Here is an 18,527-nt window from a genome sequence, read left to right as displayed (position 1 = left end):
CTCCCAAGGTGTGCATTAGCAGGACAGCTGGGATCAGGAGCCAGAGGCAAGATTCAAACCCATGCACTCTGGTATGGGATATGAGCGTCCTAACCCCTAGGCCAAACACCCACTCCTCCACACCCACTCCTCCTCCCCATCTTTTTTCCTAGGGTCTCTGCTAGGCTTTGATGTACCTTTATGCTAAATGGAAAAGAAGGCTCCTCCCCAAACAGTGATGCTTCTGGCCAAATTTGAGAACAGCACCACTCTGGCTCAGACCCATGTGCTACCTTGGCAGGACCCCTTGCTCAGTACACAAAATGCACAGTCACCACAGAAGCCCAGTGCTCCAGGAAGGCAGGAGTACTGAGGCAGGCCCAGCCCTGGAAGAAGCAGAGAGCGTGCACTTGTATTGCCATAGCAGCCTTTGGGGCTGAGAAAGACCTTGGGGCCAAGCCACCTGCCTTCTTCCACAGACGTGGCGACACGTCTGGTTCCATCACATATGCTAAAAGACAGAGATTGCTTTGTTTCCACCAGAGAACTTGCGGAGAATCCTTCACTCATTCCCACGTAAGTGTGCGGCTGTGGTCTGAAACCAGCAGGCAAACCCAAGTCTTCAGCTGGGGATAATTGTCCCCACCCCTGCTGAGTTTACTTCTGGCCAAGCCCAAGGGCTCCGCCTTGTGGGATATTTGAAACTCTTGACACAGCAAACGCTAAAGGATCTAATTAGTAAATACACTGCACTGTAACTCAAAGCAAGACCACCACCACCCTTGCAGTTTACCCTTCAATCTGAGATGGTCAGTGATGCACAGCCCGGGGAGACATCAGAGACGGAAGGCTGCCTCTTCTGGGACTCCTCCGCCCTCTGAGATGGGAATTTGGAAAAGATGCATTTGGAAATAATTTTTTTCCAGTAATGACAACGTTCAGTACCACATAAGAAATGAAATTGAAGCATTGATCTTATTCTTCAAATATAGGATAGCTTCAATATTAAAATTAACATATAAATTTAGCATCCATCTTTTTTCCACTCGCTTCTGCTGAGTAAATGCCCATATAAAGAATGAATCACTGAAACAGTATGCAGTGAAATCAAGTTCATTTTTCAAGTGTGTCAGTTCAGATGCAGTCAGAGCCTGTTTCCTGGGCACCCAACCAATGTTCTCAAGATGACCCCTCCTGCTACCTTCACCTGATCTGTCCATAGGGCATGCTGCAGACCTCAGGACTTGAGTCTCTGGAGAGAAAACCCTGTACTATGACTGCTCCCCTCGCCCGGCTCTAGTCCAGTTTTTTTCCATAAAGTTTATTATTTGGAGCCTTTTGAAGAGCCCATGAGAGTATTTTAGGCATGGAAAGCCAAGACACCCTGGAAAAAAAAAAAAAAAGGAAGACCTAAATGGAAGATCTCTGCGAGTGAGATCCCAGTGGAAAGAATGGGGCCATCAAAGAAGGAGGTACCTTTCTCTGAAGGGAGGAGAGAACTTCCACTTTGACTATGACCCTGTCGGAATAAGATCAAAGTTGGCGAATTCAACAGGCTTCCATAGCCTTGGCAACTCATGACTAGAGCCTAGGGAGATTACTGACGCCATAAACAAGAGTGTCAAATTGTTAAGTCAACAACAGGAGTCACTATGTACTTACTTCTCATGTGGGATCTGTCCTTAGTGTGTTGTCCAATGTGAAGTAATGCTATAACTAGTACTCAAACAGTACTTTACACTTTGTGTTTCTGTGTGGGTGCAAACTGATGAAATCTTTACTTAATATATACTGAATTGATCTTCTGTATATAAAGAGAATTGAAAATGAATCTTGATGTGAATGGAATGGGAGAGGGAGCGGGAGATGGGAGGGGTGTGAGTGGGAGGGAAATTATAGGGGGGGAAGCCATTGCAATCCATTAACTGTACTTTGAAAATTTATATTTACTAAAAAAAATTTAAGAAAAATATTTGGAGCCTCTTAGAAGCCGCTTGACTTAATGGCCTGAACAAGTGCTCCAGCGATGCACCTGCCCCCTTTCCCTGGTGTTGGTTTCAAACATAGCCATGTGCCTGATTCACAAATGCCTTGCTTCTCAATTTACCTATGAAACTACTTTTTTTCCCCTCATCATCAGAAATATTGATATTTACTAAAAGTCAAAAGTTTCCAGGGCATTAGTGACCTGGGAATCACGGGAAAACTAGAAGGGATCAGAGCACCGAGAACAGGCCCTCCCTTTGGGGGAGAGGGTAGGATGTTTTGTCAGCCATGTTGTGCTCAGTCTGGGTCATCTGACCTGGAGAAGATGCAGGACAGACCTTGTAGCATCTTGGTTTGCACTGTTGCTTGTTAAATGCAGGTACACTTTGGAGGTGCAAATGCCTTCGGAAATACGTTTGTCGAAGGTAGGCCCAGACATTAGCCTATCAAAGCCACATAAAATGTTCAGGATGTGCATTTTCAGAATTAGAGGGAAAATTCTTCTCTCTACTCCTTCACTTTCTTTTCCTGTGTAAACACTGATATTTAAATATAACTTCAGGGGCAGGTATTTGGCCTAGCGTTTAAGATGCCAGTTGGGACACCAGCATTATTTCAGATTGGAGTGGTTGATGCCGGCTGTGTTGCCTGCAGCCTGTATCTGAGTATCTGGCTTCGAGTCCCGGGTCTGCTCCTGATCTTCTTGCTAATGTACAACATGTGAGATAACAAGCTGTGGTTCAAGAACTTGGATCTCTGCCACCCACATGAAAGCCTGGCCTAGCCTGGCCATTCAGCTGGGAACTGAACAAGATGTGGGCCCTCTCTCCATCTCTCAAATAAGTAATCATTAAAACTAAATACAGGAGCAGGTGTTAGCTCAGCAGTTAACACGCGGCAATGGATGCCCACATCCCATATCACAATCCCTGGCTCAAATCTCAGCTCTGTTTCTGATCCAGATACCTACCAGTGTGCATCATAGGAGGCAGCAGGTGATGGCTCAAGTACTTGGGTCCCTGGCACTCATGTGGAAGACATGGATTGGGTTTTAGGCTCCTGTTTTTGCTTGGCCCAGCGCTGACTGTTACAAGGATTTGGTTGGGGTATGAGCCAGCAGATGAAAGATCTTTCTCTATTTTTCAAATAAAGTATAAATAAACAAAAATTTTAAAAAACAAATGTTAACTTTAGTGCAGGCATTTAGCACAGCAGTGAAGATGCTAGTTAAGACACTTGTATGCGCACCCTGGAGTACCTGGGTTCATTACCCAGCTCTGGTTCCTGACTCTGGCTTTCTGCTAACACACACCGTGGGAGGCAGCAGTGGTGACTCTAGAACTGGGTCCCTGCTACTCACATGGGAGACCTGGATCGAGTTCCTGACTTCCTGCTTCAGCCCTGGGCAGTCGTTGTGGGCATCTGGGGGAGTGAACCAACATATGGGAACTCTCTCCGTCTCTTAAAAAAGATTAAAACCCTTTAACAACAAACTCAATTTAAACACTCTGGTATGTAACCATGTCAATTAAATACATATTAATTTGACTCATATAAGGAATTTACCCCTCAAATATTTCTCATTCCAAAAGTGCCCTTGGAGGTAGAAATGAGAGTTCTTTTGTTATTAAGCTCACCCTTTCCCCTGGGACCCATTCACTGATGGAGAGCACCTCAGGCAGAGGGACTGCAGAGCCTAAGACTCTCTTGCATTGGGAATTCTCTCTCTCTCTCTGCATCCTTGTCAGGCAGAGGCTTTTATTTATTTGCTTATTCAGTTTCCCTTCCACATTCATAAGCTTACTGTCTGACCTAAGCAGCCATCTACTTTCAAGCACTTTGAAGAATGGAAACAGTACTTCAGGGAAGTAGTTGCTGTGGGCATCTCTGAACACTACAGTTTGAAAATTCCCTCTAAAAAAAGACCTCAGCAAGAAGTCTGCTGTATTTAGCACATCCTAGAATGCTTGGTAAATGAAGGAAAAATGTTCTGATTTTCAGTGTTTTCAGCCTAAAAGTAGAATAGAATCTTTTCCCAGTGAGGAGGAGGAAAGCCACATCTATATTCTGAATGCAAAGCTGCTGAACTTAATGAACTGAAGATCAATAGCCCTCATTTACTGAGTACTTTTTATGTCAGGTACCACGCTAAGCATTCACATCCTTCCCACACTCAGCTGTGCATCGTTGGCTGTTTTCACTTCTGTTTTTAATGGGATTCTCCATGGTAATTCCTGCTTACCATGGTGAGGTCCATAGGTAACGTGGAAAACAGCACACAAAGCACACTGTCTTAGGCATTGTGAGCACTCAGTAAGTATCTGTGGAAGAAATGAATGAAGGGATTTGGGGAGTGAACCAGCAGATGGAAGATCTCTGTCTCTTCTCTCTCTTTGTAACCCTTTCAAAATTAAAATTTTTTAAAGAAAAAGAAACAAATGGATGGAAAGAAGGAATGAATGATGTCTTTTCCTAAATAAGTTCTTTTTGAACACAGCCCTAAAAGTTAGCCATTCCTGTCTCTCAAGTCATGTCTCATTTACCTGATACCTTGATTCTTAACCCACATCGTTTCTATTTTTAGAGACCATCTTTCACAAGTAGAAATGACATAAACCAAGATCATCTTCTTAGTTTATTTTTTTCTAGAGTCCTTAGCATGCTACATTAACCTGACAAAGCTTACTCTTGTGTTCATTTCACAACACATTTCATGCAGCTCACAGCTGTGATTGGTTTTACATAGACATTACACATGTTTCAATTCAGACATGTGAAAAGAATAATTCCTAATGGAGCTTGACTCTGACAACTGTCCAAGCTTAAATAAGCATATAAGCAGTTCACTCTATTCTTAAGTGCAGTCTCTCTTTAGGATGCAAGGATTTTTAGAGGAGGCGCATAATGTCCCTATTTATCGTCCATTCGCAACTGAACCACTTCCTTTAGGTTGCGAACATCCTGAGGGGTCCTCCTTTGCAAAACTGCATTCATGTATACTATTTTATGTAACATTCCAGGCTGGGCTTAGAGCAAGGCTGACTTGAGCTTTACATCGTGACCCAGCCTTCCCAAGACTACCCTTAGCATGAGACTCTCTTACAACAGACATTCAGCACTAAAGCCACAGAGCAAAGCTATTTGGCATTTTCCAGTGAAGTGCAAGAAATTAAATAAGTTATGTTTTTATTGCTAATGTATAGAATCAAGCAGTCACTTTGTCAGACAGAAGGAAAGGGTATGTGCGAGACGTGGCCTCTCCTGGGGGTCCCCAGGGTTCAAGCGCACAGCACAGGTCACCTGGTCAGCACCCATCCGGCACCGGCTTAGGATGACGTGTTGAGTATTCTGGAGTCCGAGGAGTCAGACCTGTCGTCGTAGTCATCCTCGGTGTAAATGGACTGCTTCGACACGATGGGACATCCATCCTCGGGGACCGAGAGGCGAGGGTCTTCGGCGGGGCGGCTGGGGAGCACCGGCGAGCTCCTGAAGACACTGGTGGAGTTACTGGGGAAGGGGCTCACGTACTGGGACCTCAGCTGGTACTGCTGCTGCAGCGTCATGGTGTTCCATAGGGTGACATCGTTGGGCAAAAAGGGGCTCGACTGGTTTCTGGCCAGAGTATTCCTCAGCATCAGGGGGTACCGGGGCGGCTGGGGAAACGGGTGCTGCAGGGGCACGGCCAGGGGGCTGGGGACGACGTTGCCAGAGTCCGCAGAGAACCTCAGCGTGTCTGGGACTCGAAAGGCCGAGCCCACGGACCACTTGGACGAGGAGATGGGGTAGGAGCTCAAGGTGTGTTCAAAGATGTGCCCGTTGGAGGGCAACACGAGGCTGTCCGGCTCGGCCGCGGTCCGCTCGGCGCCGGCCACCGACGAGCGGCTGGACAGCAGCACTTCCACGGCGCCCACCAGGTCCCCCCCGCAGCCCTTCAGGATGAGCTCCAGCACCGTGGGCTTCTGGTTGGGGAATATTTTTTTAAGCACCTCAAGTGGAGGTCTGTTGGCTTTCAAGCTGAAAGGCAGCGAGACGGTGCCCGTGGGGCCCTCGATCAGCAGCTGACTCTGCTCGGCCTGGAACTTGGGACTGCCGGGGCGGCTCTCGGGGTTGCCTCCGTTCTTCTGCACGGCGTAGCCACCTTCATCCACAGCCACGACCTCGGGGCTCTCGGGGGTGAAGCAGCTCTTACTTTTGGTCACATCGGGGGAGCTCCTTTGGTCTGTGTCTTTGTCGCTGAAGGCCTCCGTGGTGTCTGCTGCGCCGCCATCCCCAAGTCGTTCTTCAGTCACATCTGGAAAGCAGACAACAGCTGGGTTAATCCTTTCCCAGTGTGCATAAAGAGGAACAGATGTGCTCAGAAGGGAACAGCACACAGGCTTTTGGAAGGGGAAATGTGGCTTAGAACACACTGTCAGCCTGAAAAATATATATATATCTCCAAAATATGCCATTGGCAAATGGCCACTCCCACCACCACTCCCACCACCACCACCACACACACACACACACACACACACACACACACACACACACAGACTTGAGGAACTGTCAAACTTGGTTGCGTGCAACCAAGGGCAAACAGAACCAGCTGTGCATTCTGGATGGCTGGCCTCGTTGCTGGAAGGAAAAGGAAGTATCTGGAAAAGGTTTGTGAGACTGTTAGGGGGCATTGTCCACTCCTGAAGCAATGTATCACAACTCTAGGACCATGGGCAGCAAGTGGTGGGTACATTGGTTTATACTGTTTTGCTAGTAAAGTTCATGGAAAGGACTTAAAAATCACCTTTTTGAATTATATTTAAAAAGGAAGAAAAAGGCTTCCAAATAAAGCAGAGATTTGCCATGAAATAACCCAGTTACAAATTTGACATGTTGACCCAAAGGGACTAAGCATGTGTCCAGCTGTAACAATGGTTTGTTTTGCAGTAGTTTATCTAACATACTTCTATAATAAAAGAACATATGTTTAGTGGCAACGTATATGCAAATAGATTTTTATCCTTTTAAAAACACAAACAGGCTGTGGTTACCCAGAGCCAGGTTAACTGATCTGCAGATGAAAATTCTTAATGATCTAGTTGTCAGGTTGTAAACAATTGGTTTGCCTGTGTTCTCCACTGCCGGCCTGAATAGCCTCATTGTCTCTTTGGGCACACCTGATTCAGTGCAGATAGCTAGCCGGTGAAATTTCATCAAAGCTCCTTCTAGAAACCCTCTCCTCCCATTTGTTTTTGTTTATCTTAAAACCTTAAACAAAGGTTCGCTTGTGAACATTCTTCTAACACAAGATATATCCTAAGTATAATGGAAAAATAAAATTTTGGTTCTTTACAAAGCAATAAATACATGCCAAGCATAAATACATACGTGTTAAAATATGTCTAAGTTACATCAGAGCAATTTTCAATTATGAGTCTAATAGAAACTGATTCTTATCCCAAATGAAACTGCATCTTTTTCCAATATAAAATATAAAGTGTCCATCATGGGGGTTATTTTCAGCTCAGAAATATGAAGACATATTTTCTTTCTATAGTAACTCTGAGATGCACAAAGGATTATTTAACATTCTCTCCTGCAGCTTCCTAGTACAGGGGACCCAGCTTTCATCCCTTGAGTTCAAGTATCTCAACTCCACAGCCTCAATCCAAAAGAGAAAAATTGCAATGAAAAAGCTCCTACAGGTTCACAATCTGCTCAGCTTTAGATCTACCTAGTTTCCTGACTCAAGACCCCATACATACCACTGAGCTGTTACTCCATGATTACTGAAAACCTGAAAAGGAGTGGACAGTGAATGTCTGCTCTCAGCCCTGAAGGGACACAGGACTGCATCCCGGCCATGCTCAATGGAGCTGGAGAAGACAAGCCAAATACACTCCCTACATACACACGGACATAATATAATGTTTTAAATACTATGTACTTCTCAGAAATTTTCTTATTTCTTTGACTTTAGCCCACATTGTCTATTATTACCAGTATCAAATACTGATATCCATGTAATGTGCCAGGTACTGGGGGAAACAGAAGAGAAGGCAGAAACTATCGGATTGTCTAAGACCCACCTTTAACTTGTCAAACTTGGTATCTAGTTGGGGAAACAAGACACATGGGCAGGGGCAAAAAAAATTCTTAATAAGGCAGGGTTTTCTAAGCATCACATTTGATGCACAATGTGCAACACTCTTCATTGTAGCATCATCCACAATAGCCAAAAGGTGGAAGCAACCCAAAAGTCCATCCACAGAGGGTGGATAAATAAAATGTGGTTTATACATATGGTGGAATATTATGGAAGGAATTCTTATGTATGCTACAGCACGGTTGAACTTGAATACATGATGATAAATGAAACAAGCCAGACACAAAAGGACAAATACTGTATGATGTCACACACATGAGATACATAGCATGGGCACATTCATAGACACAAAAAGTAGAATGATGGTTGCCAGGGACTGGGGGTAGGGAAGAGGGAATGCAGAGTTACTGTTTATTGGGTATGGAGTTTCAGTTTGGAATTATGAAAAAGTTCTGGAAATGGAAGGTGGTGATGGTTGTACAACACTGTGAACATACTTAGTGCCACTGAATCATACACCTAAAAATGGTTAAAATCATAACCTTAATATTCTGTATATTAAGGATTACACACAGTGTCACAGCAGTACAGCGGATGACAGGACTGTTTAAAGCACAAGCAACAGCCAGTCCTTCTTAGCAACACAGGTGCATGAATGCAGCTAGAAAGTCAAAACACAGTGGTTTAAAAAAAATGTGTGAACCTAGCTTTCTCCACCTTGGATGAGTTTCAAACACTGAAGACATTTCAGAAATTTTTTTAGGTCTATCAAATTCACTCCCCCACAGCAAAACTGAGGCTCCAGAGGAGAGTGACTCAAAGAGCAGGTCAGTGAGAGAAAAACTAAAACATGATGTTTAATTTCACACACCTGCCATTACAAAAATGTGGTATTGCATCTTCAACCTGGCAACAGATAGACCTTCCCAATGCATCGGATGCCGGATGGCAGGAGTCTAAGTTTGATAAGTAAAAAAATTTCACTTCTCGGCCTATTTTCCTAAGTTCTGCACAACAGACTACAATGGAACCTTATGAGGCCCCAGATTGCAAAAGCCATTTCCTCATTTTGCTGTACCAAGCTTCCTTCTGGTGAGTGGGACATGCCAGTGTACCATGTATTGCTGGTTACTTCTCAAGGAGTTGTGGTAGATGGTGCTGAATCATCCACACACTCTCTCCATAGGTGTCTGGTCTGAGCAGTTTCTCTATGGCCAAAAAAATTAGAAAGGCTAACAGGGAGCAGGCCTGCAAATTCAGACCATTCCAACCAACTGAGCTCAGCGTTGTTCCCACTGTGTTCAAAGGGAAGACAGTAGAGAAGAAAGAAGCAGGAAGTGGGACTCACCTATGAGGCTCACACACCTGAGCAGCACAGCAAGTCCTGTGAAAAGTGCTGGGTGAGCAGAATCCCCGTCAACATCTAAGGTCACTGAGCTTTCCTAACTGGGCAAAAGATCAGCCTCTCACCTTGCACCGGGATTTCCTCCTCACCCAGCAATAATTTCTGCAGGACAGAATATACAGTCCCTGCATTTCTGAGGCATGCTGGTGTCTAGGGTCGGTTGTATTACTGTACCTACACTAAATGTATTGTAAGTTACTCTGTTATAAATATAGACTTTCACAAGTAATTATAGAGGGTGAGTTTTGAGTCCAATGATAAAGTGTAATTTAATAACAGGTATTTCTTTACATCTCCAGGTTTTTTCCCAAATGAACTTTATAAGTCTTTCAAGTTGGTTTAAAACACAAAGGCCTTTCTAGATATGGAAATGTGAAACTGCCAACTAACAAAATGAAGTGAGAAATACTCCCAGAACACTTGACCTTCTTTCTTCTTGAAATTGAGACTCTAATTCCTAGATCATAAAGAATAAGAGTATATTTCAACCAATAATATTGCTTACCTCTAGAATCTAAGTATAGAAAGTCAAAACTACCAGCCAAATAGTGAAAAAGATTTTATGTTAGCACAAAGCAGTAACTGGAAGTGACAGAATATGCTGCTTCTAATGCTAAATATCTAGATATCTTACCATAAATTTGCTCTAATTTCATATTTCTTGAGACAGAAACAGTCATTGCCATCTCTGACCCAAAATAAACTTTTCACTGTGGTAAAGGTTTTTAAAAGGAATAACTATCTAAGTAAGAAGGAAATTTCTTCTATGGATAACAACACTACCAAACTCAAAATTTTGCTAAAAAGCAGCTACTAAAGGCTGCTTTTTTTTTTTACTACATGACTTAGAAATAAAGGAACAGCATTCATACAAAAAGTGACTTTTTAATCTAAAACTACAGTTTGCAAAATCAAGCTTACTTTAAAGGATTTTTTCATATGAAACCGTAGTTTAGTAAAAAAAAAAATCTATGTATTCATTTCAAACATTCAGAGAAAGCCTCCCACATATGTTAAACAAACATTCTGCTCAAGGCACATAAAAATGGAAAATCTCTCTGACTTCCCCCAGATGGTGGGTTTTAGCCATTGTATTTAGTTGTGTCTACAAAACAAAATATATCTTATATCTAGAATGAAGACACGAGAACAGTGGCATGCTGGACGTTGCCCCTTTTGCAATCAGGTCATACACGTTGACACAGATTGCGATGTCCTCCTTTGTTCACTTCAGCTTTGGGGAACACCCTCTAAATAAGAGGTCCCTTTGGGGTCCTCTTCAAAGCACACAGATGTTGCAGCAGTGAGGTGGATGTGGAGGGCAGTCCATGTAGAATAAGGCTTCCAGAAGAGACCACTGCCTTTCTGTTGTTTTGTCTCACTCTAGAAGCAATGAATCATTAAAAACAAACAAACAAACAAACAAAAACAAAAAAACCCAAATGGTAAGAAATCTGAAGTACACCAGGGAATGCATCTCAGTCTAAAAACTTTCCTTTTGTTTCTGGGTGGAAAGACCCTGTGAAAACTAAAACAGTAACAAGTCATGCTTTGCTTTTAAAAAATCATTAACAACACTGGCTTCATGATGTATGTATGAAGGAATCAGGATGGGTCCTTGGGACCAATATTTTTGGGATACAAAGGGTGTGGAAAGCACTGGACTTAAGGGAATATGGTTTGTAACTACGGATTTTACATGTCTTAAACATTTTAGTTTTGCTCTCTTCTTAGAAAGGAGTACTTTTCAAGAAGCATGGGAGAATATAGCTATCAATCTAGAAGCTTATTGGTTTTTCTAAGATGCAGCTGTCTAGTCACGTGTCCATCTCCTTGATAAACACTCTTAAGTGCCTTCCTACCCTCCCAAGTACTGTGCTAGGGGAGATTATACTCACACAGTGCTCAAAGCATTGCTTCTTGGCCACCAAGAGGCTTAGTTTACCAGCTGATCGTCTGCAAAATTCCAAGTTATCCGCAGAGTTGGTCACATTCTACTGTGTGCACAAAACACATAGCTCAAAGGCAGGCAGCTGGGCCAACTATGATGTCCTCACGGGAGGGGATACTGTTGTAAAACATTTGCGCATAAAGACTATGGGTGCTGCAGATACACACACAGACCTAAGCAAAGGAACAGCCAGTGGGAAAACTGGAACACGGACCTTAGTTCATAAAACTTGTCTGCCTCGTCATGGTAATCAAGAGATTGGGAACTCCTGCATAGAGCTGCTATTGTGAATGTTCAGTTTTTCATAATATATTTGTATTTGCTAGTTGTGCTTATTTACAGCTGTTTATATAGTAATGGAAGAAGGAAAATGCACCATGTCATGCTTCAGTTTTGCTTCTGGGAACAGCAGTGCGCACTATTGGGTCAGAGGTTTGACTCACTGAAGCCAAGTGGGACCCTTGGGAAGCAAGGTGACACCCTCCAAGGAGAGGGAGCTGTGTTGCCCAGCGGTTCCTCCCCTCACTCCCCATCGTCCACAGGGAGCGCCTGCTCCAAGCCCACCGTGCCATCAGAATCACACTGGACTCCACAAGGTGTCCCAGGACCTGAGCAGCCCAGGGCCAAGAGGGCTGCAATAGGTTCAAAGGTGAAGACAAGGATGAAAGGAGAGAAGGGAGGAAGAAGGGAAGTGGAGGAAGGAGGCAGCCAGCAGGCAGGCAAATGGATTTTACTGAGCTCCATCCTCCTCCCTGTCAGGAAGAAGTGCAACATTTCCAGAAACGTCCTCGGGGACTTTGATGTATGAAGATTTACTCCCGTTCCCCCTGTAAGCTGTTAGCAGAAAGTGCTGACCGGCTGCAGCAAAGAATTTCTCATCAATGCTCTTTGATTGTATTTTGCAAACAAAATGCCTGTTGCTTGGTAACATTTCACTTGAGCCTGACCTTCCCCGAAAGTTATTGCTATCAGATTCGATTTACACTGTCCTCCTGTGATTACTGTAATCTTTTAAACTCAGGAGTTCATCCATCAGGGAAAAGAAAAGTTGGTTGTATAAGTCTTGAGCAGGGCTACCCACCAGATTGATAACCCCAGGGAGTGTGCTTGTGGCAGTGGAACTGGTTCCGGCCAGGCCCGCGGCTCAGAGCCACACGACACCAGCGCCTCCCCGGACGCCAGTTCTGGGTGGCTCTGGAGCGCGCGGGGGACAGGGACCGCAGGCCTAGGCTAAGGTGCCCCTGTTAAAACCGCAGTGCCCCGTCGAACTGGACCTTCAAACAAATAATGGTTTTTGAGTACAGCTATGCCCCCAAGCCGTAGTCAGCAAGCTGCGTGCGTGTGTGCGAGTGTTGCTCAGTCCCGCAACTCTGCTTTCGGAAGGAGAGGGTCGGGAAGCTCGGGAGCAAGCGAGGAGGGCGCTCTTCCTCAGGGGACTGAACGAGGAAGACTCCGCAGGCCTGCGCCTCGACCGTCCGGGCCGCTGGCGCTGCCCGAGCGCTGAGCAGGACCCGAGCCGGGCGCGCCCGACTGCTCACACTGCCCCGGCAGTCCGTGCGAGGGGCCCGCGCCACGGGGAAGCTGCGCGCACCGCTCCCCTTGCTTTCTGGCTTAACCCGAAATTTCTGCCCTGGGAGAGAAGAGCCCCAGGGCCAGCCCACAGCGGCTACAGTCCCTGTCCTGAGCCAGTTGTCCTCCGCTCTCTGCCCTTTATTGGGCACAAACCGCCCCACGACCACCAAATGCAAGGCCTGCGGCTGGAAATATCCATCCCGGCGTCCCTACGACAAGCGCCGGCTCTGGCGTCGGGTTTGGAAGGGACCAGTAATGCCTTAAACTCTGCCTTTTGATTTGGCCGTTTTCTGTGCTTTTAAGTGCAACTCTGAATCAGGCCTCTGTAACACCAGACCGCATTTTGCAGTTCATAAACGGCTGGTCAGTCTTTCCCACTTTATCTTCTACGCCTATCCTAGAGTCACAGTGTCCCACGCTGGCCACAACGAGTCTCTCCCTGACACCCATTTTATTCACAGGTGCACCTCTTTGACAATGCATTTAAGTAAATTTAAAAATAAGTAGACTAGCTGGAGCTAAAGCTTCTCTTCCATTCTTAACCAATCTTTTTTTTTTTTCATTTCAAAAACATTTACAAGTATTTATACACATATGGAGGCTTAGAAAGAAATCTACAGGAACAAGACATTGCCTCTCCAGGGTCCAGAGCCCCTGTTACCCTCTAGGAAGGAAAAACTGGGGGTGGGGAAGGGAGCTGGGGACACAGGAATGTAACTTCAGCTTCTCACCTTGGCTGTGACCCCTAACTCCTTCAGTTCCTGAGCCAGGTCCTGACAGGCCCCTGGCTGCTTGAGACTGCTGGCTCAGGATAAGCTAACAGCGGAGAGGTCCACCATGCTTCCTGTGGTATTTCCGCAGTGGGACAAGGGTGAGAAGGGTGTAGGGGAGATTTAGGAGAAATAACTTCAACAGCATATAAAGAAGCTTAAATTAGAATTTGGGGGCTCAGTCAAAATGAATAATTCCAGGCAATCATAGGATAATCAGGGGGCAGGTGAAATCTACAATCAAAAAGAAAAGAAAGAATACTTCAATCCATAACTGGAAGTTATAACCATAAAAATACAAAATTTTCCTTAAATCCACCTCCACTTTGAAAGGGCTGTTCAATATACTTCATTGTTAGATAAAATAACTCATTCTTTTCAAGATTCTGAAACAAAATTTTGGAAAGATTTCTTCCAGTTACACAACCGAGTTTCAGTGTTAGTCACTCCCTGAACCCGGAGGTTTTTCTCCAGTAGAGTCCAGCAAACACACTCTTCCCTAAAGCGTGTGATTTTCTCAAAGAAATCTGCAGGGGGCAAAGCTTCCCTGTGCTCCTGGTGCACCTACCTTTGTATCTAATGGGGCGGGGCGGGAAGAGAACCTCTAAAACTAGGTAAAAAAGAGGTTCCTTGCCCTACAAAAAGACCAACTATGTTTTTAAATCAAAGCACACCTGCGTGCATGTGTGTGCACACACACACCAAAAACACCAAACAGATCTACAGGATTTGCCAGCAGACATGTAGAGACTCCTGAGAGTCTCTATACTTACTGTATATGTAGACCTACAATTTTATCACAGCTTCCCTTACTCTGCAAGTGGTGAGCTACTTATGCAGAAATATCGGATATGCTTTTTAATACACAAGATACATTACATAGAAATACATTCTAAGAGCAGCTGAAAAAAGCACACAGCAACAGGCAGTCTCATCCAGCAGTTTTCTTGAATTTAAATCCTACATGGTTAATAAATAATTAAATAAAAAAATAAATCCCACATGGAATTTCTCCTTACAAGTACTGCATAAGAAGGGATCCACTTGTATGTTCATCTTCTTAGTGGAAAACAACTATCTGGTCTGTCCTCTCCCCCACCCCACAGGATTGGTAATTTTTTTTTAAAGAATGAAATTATGGGATAAAACTAACAGAAAACAAAAGTTGTGTAAATGTGTACAAGGTATGTGCGGTGAATGGCTTGAAATTATCCCACCCCCATCCCTGGCAGCTTAGTTCCCCAAAGTCATCACTCTGCCCTCTCCTTGTACTAATCCCATTCTCCTTTGCAATTGCTTATTTTCAATTTGGAAGGCTCAGGCTATCCCTGAATACTTGCTGGGAGTAAATGGTTTGCCCAGTGAACGCCTCACCCTGTTTCATTCTCCTAAAGCCTGTAGCTGCCTCTGCAGCAGCTGCAGCTCGGCTCACCGTCTTGCCCTCACTCCTCCTCCTCCCAGGTTGTTTTGGTTTTGTGATTCTACAGACCGTGAACTTTGCGTCTCCCGAAGAATAGCTTGAAGAGCACAAGATATGGAAGGGATCTGAAAGCCCTGCTACAGGGGGTGCTGCTGGGCAGGGGGCTGTTACAAAATGCCACCGCTGACACGAACTCAGACTCCTGCCTTAGGTCCAGAGAGAAAGCAAGCCAGGGAAACTGGAAATAGAAAAATTAAGAACAGATATTGCCACGGAGATCCACTTCTAGAGTTGGAACCAGACTCTCCTAGTTACTTGTTCTAACCTAAGAGAGAAAAATGAAGGGGAAACAAAGCAAAACAAACAAAAACCTCTATTTTCCCATTCTGGGGGACAAATTCATAAATGTGAAGAGATGACACAGACGAAAGAGACAACTGAGGGTGCAGGGACTCCTTTCTTGAGAAATGCTTACAGACCACCTTAAACAGTCACAGAGACCACTTCATCAAACTCTCTTCTGCCCTACAATGCCCAGTTCTGCTATTCCCGAAGCTGTTTTCAGGTCTAGGGAGTGTGAGCACCAGAACCCGGCCCACAGCAAGGGAGTGTGCACGGTGTCCCCAGCTCCTCAGGACAGTCTGCGGCTCCTCACAGCTTCCCTCCAGAACTCAGGGGCACTGCCTTTGGGGGTAGCAGCTTCACCAGGGCCCTACCTACAGGACAGCTCCAGGGCCTTTCGCTCCTTGTCAGCCATATTCCTGAGAAGCCTGGCTTGTTTCCCTCTGCACATCTGCCCCAGCGAAAGGCAAACACCCAGGGCTGTCAAGGAAGTGCTGAGGCTGGACGAGATGGCAAGGTAGAGACTCCGCAGGAGGAAAGACTTGGAGAGAATGCTAGGGCCTGCTCAGGAAGCCTGGAGGTGAGAGAGCCAAAGAAGAGTCAGGGAAGGGCTTCTGCCCCCCTCCAAACCTCAGCTCAGACCCACACTCCTTAAAGCACGCAGAGTCAGAGAGAAGACAGCCTTTGCTCTCAGCCCACCGATTAGCAGCCTGAGGTCTAAATGTGCATAGAAGCTGGGAAGGAGTTTGCCAGAGGCAGCCCTCCTCACTGTTAAGTTTTGTTGTTAGTTATCTAATACAAAGGCAGCTGAGGGCAGCCTGGCGACTACTGCTACTGGAGCTAAGCGGTTCCGCACTAGGAACTGATTGTGGGTTCATCAGATTCTCTGTCCCGTTTATCGGTTTTGGGAGCCTTGGGCCTTGTAACTATTGTTCCTAAATGGGGCTTTTCCCCACCAGATTGCTAGAGACTGGAGACCTCCGAAAGCGAGTGCAGCTTAAAGGCGACAGGTTCCCCCAAGTTAGAGTCCCTGCTCCAACTTGGCGAAAAGCACACCCATGTCGGAGGGCCTTGGCCACTTCCCTGCCAGATGCGAGGCCCTCGAAACTCCGCAGCCGGGAAGAGCCAGCAGCACGGTGGCGAATGCCCGTGCGTGGGTTTTAATTGGCTCCCGTTCTGATCTTTTGCCTCCTAGCTACACTTGACACCTCACCTTTAACTTGAGGAAGGCACCAGGCCACCCCGACGCACTGTCCCGAGGGGTGACTGCCCAGGGAGAGGCTTTCTCCCCGGCCACTGAGCGCGGTCCAGACTTAATACCAACTTCTCCCGGGAAAGTTAAGAATCATTCTGCCGGCGATAGAGAAGGCAGGCCCAACCAGGCCAACTTTTCAGAAACTTGCCTCCGGGCCTCCCAAGCACAGCCACAACAAGGACTCAATTAGTTTCCCAAGCGCGCGGCCAGCCTGTCTTACCGAAGACGCCCTTACCTGGCTTGGCGAGCTGAGCCTGCAACGCCCCGGGCTGGGGCTCAGCGGCCCAGCGCAGTGCGGCGGCCGCGGCCAGCTCGGCGGCGGGGCGCGTCGGCGGCTGAGACGGCTGCGAGGCTGGCGGCTGCTGCGGAGTGGCGGCGGCGTCCCCAGGCGGCGGGGGCCCGGGCAGAGCGCGCAGCGAGTCGGGGATGAGGCTCTCCAGGCTCTCGTTGGCCTGCTGCCGGCGCAACGCCACCTGCGCCGCCATGACCCGCTGCCGCTCGATGATGAGGATGCACTTCTCGCAGGTGCAGTCCTTGAAGCGGCAGTAGCGCTTGTGGCCCTTGAGCCAGGACAGCACGCCGTGGTTGCGGCACCGCGCGCACTTGGGCGTGCGCTGCAAGGGCGCCCGCGGCGGCTGCGACACCGGGCCGCCCATGTAGAGGTAGGGGGAGCCGTAGCCGTTCATGCCCTAGGCTCCCGGAAGAGTTGGCGGGCTAGCGGCCCTAGCAGGCCAGGGGGCGCTGGACGGCCGGGCTGAAGAGGCCCGCTCAGGGGCAGACTCCCGGCACGCAACCCCTGGTCCCGCAGCCCCGGCGGCCGCGTGCGTTCCGGGGCGGCAGGAAGTGCAGCAGCTCCTTCTTCAGTTCCCGCGGCGTCCACAGCCTCGGCCTCCCGACTCCGGCCCAGCCAATCCCCGCGCCGGCCGCGTCTCCACTGGCTGCTGCTTTGGAAGCGAAGCCCGGCCAGCCCGTCCTTCTTCGCCGAGGCGCTGCGGCGGCGGCGGCGGCGGCAAAGAGCCGGCCAGAGCTCCGATTAAGGTCTGAGCCAGCTCGTCTGCAGCTCCCGGGCTCACTGGCCGGGCCCAACACCTCCTCCACCCCCTCCCCCAACTCCTCCTCCCTCCCACCGCCGCCCCCACCCACCCCGGGTCTCCGTCTCCTGGCACTCCCCTTCTTTCTTGCGCCCCTTTGCGTCCCTGCACTTCACCTTCCTTGCCACCTGCAGCCAGGCCACTGTCGCGGGGGCGCTCAAGGCCCCTTCCTCCAAATCCTCGGCTACCCCTGCCCGCGGCGGGAGGGATTGCGGCGCTCTGGAACGCGGCGATTCACAGGGGGCGGGGAAGGGGAGGACCCACGGAAGTGAGGGTGGGGGTGCCAGGGAGTGCGCGAGGCGGCCGCTCCCCTCCGCTGCCTTCTCCCTCCGGCCCGGATTTGGCGGCGCGGAGCACAGGGCCGCTTCTATCCAGACTTTCGGCGGCAGAAAGTCGACTCTTGGATTACCGGAGCCTACCCGAGAGTTGCGGGTGCGCGCGCGACCCGGAGCGGGCCCAAGGGGTTTCAGGTGGGGCCAAGCCCGTCCCCTGGCCACTGGCGGGTGGAGTTGGGATAGTGGGTGGTATTAGTTCGGAACATTTGGGGGTTTTTAAATTTCCTTTTACCACGTATTTTTTTTTCTTTTGTTGCTGTAGAAGAAAATGAATGTTTGAAAATCTGCAGACTTAACGGTAACAACTCATTTTGCAAGCTAATTTTTCAAACCCTC

General features: G+C 47.4%; 1 protein-coding gene across 1 annotated transcript; it reads right to left on the bottom strand.

The window, feature by feature from the left end:
- Positions 1–4,573: 4,573 nt before the first annotated feature.
- On the bottom strand, positions 4,574–17,886 carry DMRT3 (doublesex and mab-3 related transcription factor 3). Its single transcript, XM_002708187.6, has 2 exons — positions 17,001–17,886; positions 4,574–6,256 (listed from the first exon to the last, which is right to left on the bottom strand). The coding sequence occupies exons 1-2, from the start codon at positions 17,449–17,451 to the stop codon at positions 5,292–5,294; spliced, it is 1,416 nt and encodes a 471-aa protein (XP_002708233.2). The 5' UTR covers positions 17,452–17,886; the 3' UTR covers positions 4,574–5,291.
- Between the last annotated feature and the right edge of the window lie 641 nt (positions 17,887–18,527).

Source organism: Oryctolagus cuniculus, chromosome 1 (genome assembly GCF_051225735.1).
Source record: "Oryctolagus cuniculus isolate XC-2025 breed Fujian yellow rabbit chromosome 1, ASM5122573v1, whole genome shotgun sequence".
Classification (NCBI taxonomy): Eukaryota; Metazoa; Chordata; class Mammalia; order Lagomorpha; family Leporidae; genus Oryctolagus; species Oryctolagus cuniculus.
This window is presented reverse-complemented; position numbering and strand designations above follow the sequence as displayed.